General features: G+C 35.3%; 2 protein-coding genes across 2 annotated transcripts; one reads left to right on the top strand and one right to left on the bottom strand.

Moving 5' to 3' along the window:
* The first annotated feature begins 2,758 nt into the window (after positions 1–2,758).
* Positions 2,759–5,968, top strand: LOC134273892 (putative nuclease HARBI1). The gene is made up of 4 exons (XM_062756109.1): positions 2,759–3,161; positions 5,332–5,447; positions 5,603–5,714; positions 5,823–5,968. The coding sequence occupies exons 1-4, from the start codon at positions 2,759–2,761 to the stop codon at positions 5,966–5,968; spliced, it is 777 nt and encodes a 258-aa protein (XP_062612093.1).
* An 843-nt stretch (positions 5,969–6,811) lies between these two features.
* On the bottom strand, positions 6,812–7,491 carry LOC134273891 (uncharacterized). Its single transcript, XM_062756108.1, has 2 exons — positions 7,277–7,491; positions 6,812–6,887 (listed from the first exon to the last, which is right to left on the bottom strand). The coding sequence occupies exons 1-2, from the start codon at positions 7,489–7,491 to the stop codon at positions 6,812–6,814; spliced, it is 291 nt and encodes a 96-aa protein (XP_062612092.1).
* Between the last annotated feature and the right edge of the window lie 3,767 nt (positions 7,492–11,258).

Here is an 11,258-nt window from a genome sequence, read left to right as displayed (position 1 = left end):
CATAGTAAATTAAGGAAGGTTTTGCCACAGGTAATACACATCTCTAAAATGAAAGCCCCTATCCCTTCTCATTCAAAAGTTATGGTTAATTCAAAGTAATAATGAATTGAATTATTTTTAAATAGGTCAAACTTCAAGGTCAAGGGATAAAAAATCATTGTGCATTTGGAAAGGTCTTGTCACAGGTAATGCACATGTATAATATTAAAATCCATATCTCTTCTCTTAAAGTTTTTGTGACGGACAGACTGACCAACTGACAGAAAAATGAGATTTAATGTCCCCTCGCTTTCGCGAAAGTGAGGGACAAAAATGGTAGTGTTATATGTGACTAAATGATAAACAAGATGTGTTTGTAAAATACTGATGCCCCCGTATGGCAACATAGTGGAGATGACACTTTTCTAAAATGCAAATTAAATATGTTGGTGTTCCAAGTAAGGTCTTCTCACGAGATATACAATTATGAAATATGAAAGCCCTAGCACCACCTGTTCAATAGTTGTGGCCAAGAATAAGTTATTGAAAGGTAAGTCAAACTCCAGGGTCAAGGTCAAAGTAATTGGTTTTTTAATGAGAGGTCTTGTCACAGGGATTACATATGATATTTGAAGTATGAACGCCTTAGCCCTTAACGTTCAAAAGTTATGGCCAAGGTTAAAGTTTTCAAAAAGTAGGTCAAAATCCAAGGTCAGGGGGTCAAAGTTCTTGATATCAAATGAAATGTTTTGTCACAAGGATTAAATATGTAAATGTGAATGCCCTAACCCTTCAAAAGTTATGGTGAAGGTTTGCTTTTTAAAAGTAGGCCAAACTCCAAGGTCAAGGTCAAAGTGTTTGGTATCCAATGAAATGTTTTTTCACAAAGATTACATGAGTGAAAAAACCCTAGCTCTTACCATTCAAAAGTTATGACCAAGGTTCAAGTTTTAATTTTTTTTTCTCAAGTACGGAAATCTCCAAGGCCAAAGGTTTTATCATACATTCTGTCTGTCTGTGTATTTTAAACTTTCATTTCCAGCGATATCTAAAGAATCTTTTTAAGCTTTTGCTTAATTGTATTTATGCCATGACTCTCTATCGCTCCACTTAGCCTTAAGTGTCCCTCCTCCCCCTTCGACCACCCCCCCCCCATCCGCGCATGCTTTTTCTTCTAAATGTAAGCGAGACATAGATTCTCTGAATTAAAATGACCTATAATTAATATTATTAAAATCAAGTTTTGATTCAATAATTCAGTAATGACGTTTTGGAAATGATTGGTGAATGACGAAGATAATTTGCAGCTTTCATTTTTAATCAACTTACATAACTTGTTTTTATAATATCGTTTCGATCATGTTTTTGATTAAATAATGTTATGGTGAATCTTTATAGTGCCATTGTCCACCTCTTGTTTTTTTTTTAAGGTATTCAATCCCTAATGGGAACAAATACAGTGAAATTGAATACATAACTGATATGTAGGCATTGAATACTCAGTTTATTTAGACTTATTTACCATTTATTACTATTAGTAAGTATAGTGGGATGTGTCCTAATTTATGACCTTAAGTTTTGGTAAGAGTTAACCCCCTTCTTTAATTAATAAAAAAAAATCAATTAAAAAATATTCAGCCGGTAAAAAAAATTGTTTTCAACTGTCATTCTATTTTCAATGTTTAAATGCATCTTTGATATTCAAATTATTTGAAGTTTTATTTTGAAAAACGCTTTTCCCCCTAGACTTCAATGCAATCTTTTTTAATCAACTACTGCTTAATTAATGACATTTTTAAAACTTTCTCGCGGGCAATCCTTTTCCACTATAAAATGCTTTAATATAATATCAGTGTATTATATACTTGACAGATATTTAAGGATAGGGAATTAGGTCCCATTAGGGATGGAAATCCTTAATCAGACACATGTTTTGGGTTTCCCAGACCAAGTCATTGAATTCTTTCTATAATTTTGATGGGTACACTGTAACCATCTCTTATCCGCAACTCATCTTTAAAGATACTTTCACAGATTCTTTATAACACAGTGTACCTCTTATTTTACTTTTATGTCATCACTGAGCTCACTTAATGATACCCACCTCCCTAATGGTAATGTTCATCAGTGTTTTTGCTCTGGGAGACCCGAACTCAGTTTAAGATCAAAACGTAGAATAGAAGGTGAACAATGGCATTATGTAATCAAAAATCAGTGAGTGTATCATTAATTTTATTCAATGATATGAGATGGGTACCCTTCAATATTATGGAAAGAATGACAGCATCCATGTTTAACAATGGGAAACCCTAAATTTGTATCAGATTAAAAAGTAAAATGGGACATGCACAATTGCATTATCGGTAATATAGAATCTGTGGAAATATTAAATTTCATTCAGTAGTATAAGAGGATTTGCGGATAAGAGATGGGCACCCCAAAGCGTAACAGACAGACTTACAGACATTCCGATCAGGCTAGGAGGTTATAAACCTTGACTCGGGCTCCAGCTCCAACTCTGGCTCCAATTTAAACATTTCGAGTATGGCTCGAAATATTTCATGGTTATAAAACTTGGCTCCAGCTCCGGCTCCAAATCTAGCTCGAAAGCTGTCTCGAAATTTGGAGCCGGAGCACATACTCGAAATATAGGTTATAAAACTTTCGAGTACAGAACACATACTCCAAATGGAGTATGTGTTGCTTAAATCTCGAGTAAGCATAATAGCTTACTCGAGATTTCAATTTTGGCTCCAAGTGTTGTCTGCTTCTATCAAGAATGGCTGCACACAGGCAAATAGTTCAAAGGCAACGTATTCTGCGTAATTTTCGCGACAGATCAAATCCACTGGAGGAATTGACTGCAGATGAAGTTTTCGCAAGATATCGTTTTCACCCAGACACTATAATGGATGTCCTACGACGACTGCCTGACTTATCATCACCAACGCAGAGGAACATTCCTGTGCCACCCCTTCTTCAGGTGCTAGTGACCCTTAGATTTCTCGGAACGGGTGCCACTCATATCCTAGTTGGTGATGATATCAAGATATCGAGGTCAACAGCTGGGAGGTGCATTAGGCGTGTATCTTCACTCATTGCGGAATTGGCACCACAGTTTATTTCATTTCCTAGAGGAGACCGGGCACGTCAAGTCATGGTGGAATTTTCCCACATTTCAGGTTTCTAAAGAGTAATATACATTGACTATATAGAACAATAGATTATAATATATGACACAACTAAAGGGAGACAACTTTTGATCATATACTTCTTTACTCTTTCATAAAATCAAAGCATTTACCTGTGAGCGTGGTAGAGGTTATAGGGGGGACTAGGTATGCCCCATCTGAAAAAAAAACATATTATTGCTGCTTTCTTGTTTAATTAGTGTTATGTCAATTTAATATTTGTCATATGACTAATTCATTTCATTTTGAAAACAAAACAATTCCCTGTTCTAATAAATGATTCAATGATTAAGAATATTTAACAGTTAAGAAACATTTGCAAACCTTTAATCATTGCTTACATTTTTTAAAGACTTAGCAGAATTACAATGAAAAAAGCTTGATTCAAGTCAAGTTGGACGTTTATTATTATTATCTGTATGTGCTAGAGGTTGGTACATCTAAAGGGAAATAACTCTAAGTTAGACTAGGTATTCCAACAATCTATTGGAATTCCCATGGGTACCAATTGCGCTCCGTTATTAGCAGACCTATTTTTATATTCATATGAAGCAGAATTTGTGCAAAATCTAACGCGTGAAGATGGTGAAAAGAAGAAAACACTTGCTGTGGCCATCAACTCGATATTTAGATAGATCGATGATGTATTGTCAATTAACAATGGTAATTTCCATTCCTACGTCGATACGATATATCCTGGTGAACTTGAGATAAAAGATACCACAGACTCTGACACATCTGTTTCATACTGGGATATTTTACTTGAAAAAGACATCAATGGTAATCTAACAACCAACCTATATGATAAATGTGATGACCTTAACTTTTCTATCGTCAACTTCCCTTACTTATGCAGCAATATACCTTCATCACCTGCATACGGAGTATATATATCTCAGTTGATTCGATACGTATGAACAATTTCTCAAACAAGGTAAATTATTAAGTTGATGAAACAAGAATATCAACAGTCTCGTTTAAAGTCATCATTTCATAAATTCTATGGTCGATACAAAACCTTGTCAGCAAATACAATTTATCATTGAGACAAATGCTGACTGACGTTTTTCATTAAGGTATGACTCTAATTCTTGACCAAATTATCGAGTATAATCTGGTTTGGGTCAGTTTACGCTTTATAATCCGCGAAGCGGATTATAAAAAAGCTGGTTTGGGTCAGTTTACGCTTTATAATCCGCAAAGCGGATTATAAAAAAGCGTAAACTGACCCAAACCAGATTATACTCGATAATTTGGTCAAGAATTAGAGTCATTCCTTATAATTTAATTCTAAAATAATCAAACAACTTTTGATGTAAAATTGTGTTGCTTTTTACGAGTTTAAATTTACCGCGCAATAATACAACCTTAGTAACGGAAGTGAAGTGAAGCGAGGGGAGGTAATAACTGATACATAGATCTAGCAGCCATGATGTGTGTTTACATGAGGTAAGATCGAGTAAGTGTTTGAAGTTAAAGATACAGTTATTAAATCTTGAAATTTCCATGGATTCCGAGGAGTGGAAATGAGGGGATTGCATGGATAAGTGATTAAGCTGGTCGTCAAGGGGGTGTGTCCCCATACCAAACCAGATTATACAAAATGTTTTGCGTTCCTTTTTGGAAATCAACCAATGAGAGGCGAGAATATAAACAAAATTAAATTATTACTAATTGTTAGTCCATTATTTATACACTGAATTGATGACGGATTTTTTACGTTATTTCCTGATCATGACAAGGAGCACACAGGGGGTGTGACTGGTCAGCAGGGGATACTCACTCCTCCATGGCACCTGATCCCACCATTGATGTTTTGGAGGTCCGTGTTTGCTCTGCTCCTATTTTGTATTGTTTTATGGACTTTGATATTTAATACTGTTCATTATCTCCATATCCTTCCTCTAAGTCTTGTTCTAATGCTACTTTAACTCTGAAAAAAGTATAGAAATCACAGGAGATTGTTTGTGTGTTAGGTGGGTGGAGTGTGGGGAATCAGTGGATCAACATTAAGATACATTGTAAGCTTCTAATAAAATTGTCATTGTTATAAATTGTATACAGTACAATAATACCCCTAAAAAGACCACTTCTCATTTTACTAAGTATACATGTAGTGCAATGTTTTCAAGCCAAATTTTCTTAATTCCCCAATTAACAGGATTTCCAAGAGTTTTGGGCTGCATAGATGGAACGCACATAAGAATAACCAAACAATCTGGGCCCCAGGAGGCAGATTTTGTCAACAGAAAGCAGTACCATTCTCTAAATGTCCAGGTACCTGAGAATTCTTAAATTCTTTTGACATCACCAATAAACCACGAAATATTTCTTATGTTTACTGATATCATAAACTTTGATCAAATAAAAAAACAAGAAGACTTCTTAGGAAGTATCATTTTTACACGCCCCACTCCCTCATTTTCTTATAGATGGTCTGTGATCCCTCTTTTAAAATCACAAGCAGCAGCTGTAACTGGCCAGGGGCTACTCACGACAACAGGATATTTAAAATGTCTGCATTATGTCAGCAATTTGAACAAGGTATAAAGGAAACATGACTTTTACAATTTACCTACATTCATGGTAGTTAACTGTCTGCAATGGTGCATACATGCAAGAAACAAATTCGAAATGATTTGTTTTTGTCAGGTGACCATGATGGCCTTCTACTTGGTGATTCGGGTTACCAGTGCCGCCCATTTCTCATGACACCTTTTGTAAGTCCTGCAAATGAAAGTGAAAAGCAATACAACAATTCATTATGTAGGACTGTTGAAAGTAAAAACATGCTTTAGTAATAATATATGGCATGTCTGAGCTATAATTATAAATACAAGGTTGAGTGTACATGAGCAAGATATTTGTTATTTACATTCAAATTAAAATTTTCATCAGTTTTGAACCCCTATAACCCTAGGTTTATTGTTTATTGTTGACTTAAAACTTGTTTGATATCTAAATGCTGAGTCAGTAAATACATTGTAAATTGGTTATTAATGTTTTTTAAAATGTCTCATATCTACTGTGTATGAAGCAGTCAATTAAAATTGTGTAGTTTACAGAAAATCCTATCATCAACATAAAGAGATTATCAGGCGCGGATCCAGGTATTGAAGTTAGAGGGGGCGCCAAAAGTAGGCAAGGGGTCTGGGGGCCGCCTTGAGGCCCCCAGTGGATCCAGGGCGGGGGCCCAGGGGGCACAGCCCCCGGAAGCTCCTGGATTCTAGAGATTTTGTAGGGTAAAAATGAGGTCTACCAAGTAGACATATTTACATTTTCTAGACGAAACTGTGATTTACGTTAACTTTGACAATTTTAGGGGGGGCGCGCGCCGGGTGCGCCCCCCTTAAATCTGCCACTGATTATAAAACAAAAAGCAACGTCTTTTTGAATTTTATTTAAGATTATACTGTTGGATTGAATGGTTAACAAATTCTTGATTTAAGAAAGGTTGCAGGTGAGAACTTAAACTGAAGCCAGTGATCATGGTGATAATACAACATTCTCTCTTTCTTTTTAATAACTAAAATTCTTACTGAGAGTGGACTTACTGAGAATACAAACTAAACTAGAAAACTAATTTAGATCTAGCTTACATTTAGGTGTTTAGAACACATAAGTGTTTGCAGAAATTAAATTCACTTACTCCTTTGTTTCGCATTGTTATACTTTTTTCTGCACTCCTCTGGTGTTCTCTTGCTGTTAGTGAATTGTCTACAAAAACAAGATTTAAACATTAAATTTATGATTTTGTTTTTCCTCTTTTCTGTTTCCTTATTGTTTATAAAATCATTTTTATTGGCCTCAATTAATCATAAATATGAGCTATGGCTTAAAAAAACCCAATTAGTTTACATCATTTTATGCACAAGATAAGGTGTAACACATGAAAAGTACATTTCAAACACATTGTGCTCTGAAGATTTCTGCAAGTATTTTTTTCAAATACAATGATAAACAATCAATCTTAATTTGTCCACACCCTGTAACACAATATTTAGGCCTATTTAGAAAGCAGATCATTTCCACTTTGACTTTCTTAAATAATAAATATATCATATTAAATAAATAAAAGTTTTCACAGGTAGGAAGAAATTCCTTACGCATTCAACACATCTGCGACTTCCTCCCAGCCCTGCCTCCGCTTCGCCTGACCAGATTTCGCCCCGGTGCCCTTAAAATCGCCGAATAGGGCATCCTCGCGATCAAGGACGGCCGAAATCAGTCTCGTCTCCTCGTCTGGAGACCACTTCGTTCTCACTTTTTTTTCAACAACCTCTTTTGAGGTAAGGAGTTTTTCTATGTCTTTTTCTGCCATGTTTAATGTTATATTTGTATAGTCTGCTGTGTATATGCAGACGATATTGTACTTTGTCGTCGGATACAAAGTAACCAATATAACCCTTTACGTTTTACAGGAATCATATGTTATTTCATAAGAATTTTTGAGAAAAATATAGCTTAAAACGTTTTAATGGAAAATAAACAAATAAACTCACCTCTATACCCATTGGAATACTGCCACAAATCATCAGTACACATTACATGGGCGCCGCCATTACTGAAGAGTTCCAAAAAGACCGCTTCTGTAATTGAAAAAAGTCCGAGTTCGTACTCCAAAATTTCGAGTCCGTACTCTTAGGAGTACGTACTCGAAAATTTTTATAACCTAAGATTTTGATCTCGTACTCCTAGGAGTACAATTTTAAATTGGAGCCAGAGTTGGAGCTGGAGCCCGAGTCAAGGTTTATAACCTCCTAGCCAGATATACCCTCCCATTTTTCAAGCAGGGGTATAATAAGATTATGATAGATAATGTTTCTGTGAAGAGATAACTATACATTTTTTTGGTCGAAATGTCGCTAGATTATGTGCAGTTTCCACACATTGACATTGGAAATTATCTTTGAATGGCAGTAATTCAATACTTGAATGAAAGTCAATATACAAAGCCAAGATAGCATTATTAAGCTATTAATTTATTATCGTGGTCGACACAAACGCTGACTGTAGGATTTGATGCATGAATTTTATGAGTCGCTCGAGTCCTCAATAAACTGTTCAATTTTCATGATCTAGGTTGTGACTGCTTCACTGCCCATAGAAATAACGCATTTTATTTTCAAACATTTTTCAAAAGTGTACCAGAAGTCTCTGTCGAGACTGTAGCTCTGCTGGTTTGTACTTATAATAAAGGAAGAGAAAAGTAGCAGTTGGGACTTAAAACTTTACAAAAGCAATAAATAGAATAATGATCCTTGATTAAGTCTCTTTTTTTGGCAAGATTGCAACATGACTACACCTGTAGAAGTAGCTTTTAATAAAATTTTACAGAATTTTCAATTTTAGTTACCATGGCAACATCAATCATCAAATTTAAAAAACAAAACTGATAATTATGTATCTCAGTGTAGTCTACTTGCATGCCTAATTATATTATTATATTATTATACAAATATGGACTCAATGTAGGTCAATATGCATTTATAATAACCCAGGATGACAGATATTGACCGAAGATACATGTAGTATATCGACCGAGGGCGCTAGCCCGAGGTCGATATACTTCATGTATCTTCGGTCAATATCTGTCATCCTGGGTCATTATAAATGCATATTGACCGTGCATTAAGTCCATATTTATTATATTATATAAATAATAATTTCCCAAATTTATTAGTGCAATGTATATCATCCTATTATTTACAGAGATAGTTTTAACCATAAATAAGTTGAATGTAAATGTTTCAGAATTCATTGAATATTACTCAGAGGAAATTGTTTCGGCATAAATTTCGATTCCCATATCATAATAATGACGCAAGATATCTATTTCCGAATAACACAGAGTTCCCCCTCCCCCAGATTGAAAATCGCTCTCGTTTACACTTGCAGACGAAATGCACAGAAAAAATATAAATGCTAGTCCTATGCCTTCTAAGAATAGATACAATCTAACATGGTATGCTTATCTATATTTTCTTTAGTCTCCGTAATCGCGTAAACAGCGTCAAAACTCTGCTCGCTGAGTGGAAAGGTCGAACTCAACCATGAAATGGTATGTGCTAATTATTCCCGAAAAATATTCACAAATATCCTAGTAATTGGTTTGTATTATCAGTCTCAGAGTTCTTCACTATAATTTTTAAATTTTCCTCACCTTCAACTCGCGAACTTCCATGTTTGTCTAAAGCGAAAGTGAAAACGAGGCAGCTCGTGCGAGTCATTATTCGCTTTCAGCGGTCGTTATTAAAGAATAAGTACTTCGTATTGACCAATCAGATTACCGGATTTCACAAAGTTATATAATATAATTATATAATAGTGTTGTGTTTTGCGTGCACTATGCCTAAATAGTATTCAGGGTTTGACACATGGTGCACGAGCCGGAGGCTGACTATTATTTAGGCATATTGCACGCAAAACACAACACTACTGTCATTATGATGCTGACTGTTCCTACTGTATAAAAACGGCAATATTTTCTCCATTCTCAATGTTTCATAACTTGTCGTCTATTCTTTTATGACGTCACCTTGTGCAACATGTACGTCATAATCTTTTTCTTTAATTTTGAATGTTCCATACTTTAGGTATAATCTACAGATAGTTTTAGAGAATAGTATTTGAGTGAAGGAAGGGGGGTTGCAAGAAACTATTTTAGAAGAAGTTTTGTTTATTTTTAATCTTAAGTGTAAAATATTTGAATTTAAGTTTATATATATTATAGTGCCTTCAACTCGACATTTAGATATATCGACGACGTATTGTCAATTAACAATGGTGATTTCCATTCCTACGTCGATACTATATATCCTGGTGAGTTTGAGATGAAAGATACCACAGAGTCTCACACATCTGCTTCATACTTGGATATTTTACTTGAAAAAGACATTAATGGTAATCTAACAACCAAGCTATATGATAAACGTGATGACTTTAACTTTTCTATCGTCACCTTCCCTTACTTATGCGTCAATATACCTTCGTCACCTGCATACGGAGTGTATATATATCTCAGTTGACTCGATACACAAGAGCTTGCTCAACGTATGAACAATTTCTAAAACGAGGTAAATAACTGACATGCAAGTTGATGAAACAAGAATATCAGCCGTCCCGTTTAAAGTAATCATTTCGTAAGTTCTGTGGTCGATACAATGACCTTGTCAGCAAACACAATTTATCATTGAGTCAAATGCTGACTGACGTTTTTCATAGTAATTGTTAGTCCATTATTTATACACTGAATTGACGACGGATTTCTCCGTTATTTCCTGATCATGACAAAGAGCACACGGTGGGTGTGACCGGTCAGCAGGGGATGCTTACTCCTCCATGGCATCTGATCCCACCTCTGATGTTTCGGAGGTCCGTGTTTGCTCTGCTCTTATTCTTTATTGTTTTATGGACTTTGAGATTGAATACGTTCGTTATCTCCATATCCTTCATAGTACAATACCATACCGGCGTCTGTGGCGTAATCGGTAGCGCGTCGGACTGATAATCTCGTGGTCGTGAGTTCGCTCCCTGGTATGGGCGTTGTCGGATTTTCTTCAGAAATGGAAGCCGTGCACTATTTCGGCATAGTATGCTTACGCTATATAAATCCTTAGAACACTATGCGAGAATAGTAGGGTATGGGTTATATAGAGACAAACTGACAGGAAGCATAATAATCAGACTAAAACTGTATTTGGAGTAGCATTTTAAAAGTATTTCACAGAATTTTGTATTTTTAGTAACCATAGCAACACCATTCATCGAAATCAAAAACCGATAAAGAGAATTATGTACCTTAGTGTAGTCTACCTGTGTGCCAAGTTATAATGAAATCAGTCCAAAACTCTAGGAGGAGTAGCATTTTAAAAGTATTTCACAGAAATTTGTATTTTTAGTAACTATGGTAACACCGTTCATCGAATTCAAAAACCTATATATATATAGAAATATGTATCTTAGTGTTGTCTACTTGTGTGCCAAATTATATTGAAATCAGACCAAAACTGTAGGAGGAGTAGCATTTTAAAAGTATTTCACAGAAATTTGTATTTTTAGTAACCATGGCAACACCGTTCATCGAAA

Source organism: Saccostrea cucullata, unplaced genomic scaffold (assembly GCF_032062105.1).
Source record: "Saccostrea cucullata isolate Sc308-1 unplaced genomic scaffold, CSIRO_AGI_Scuc_v1 ctg7691, whole genome shotgun sequence".
Taxonomy (NCBI): Eukaryota; Metazoa; Mollusca; class Bivalvia; order Ostreida; family Ostreidae; genus Saccostrea; species Saccostrea cuccullata.
Note: the sequence above shows the minus strand (reverse complement) of the source record. Positions and strands in the feature narration are given on the sequence as shown.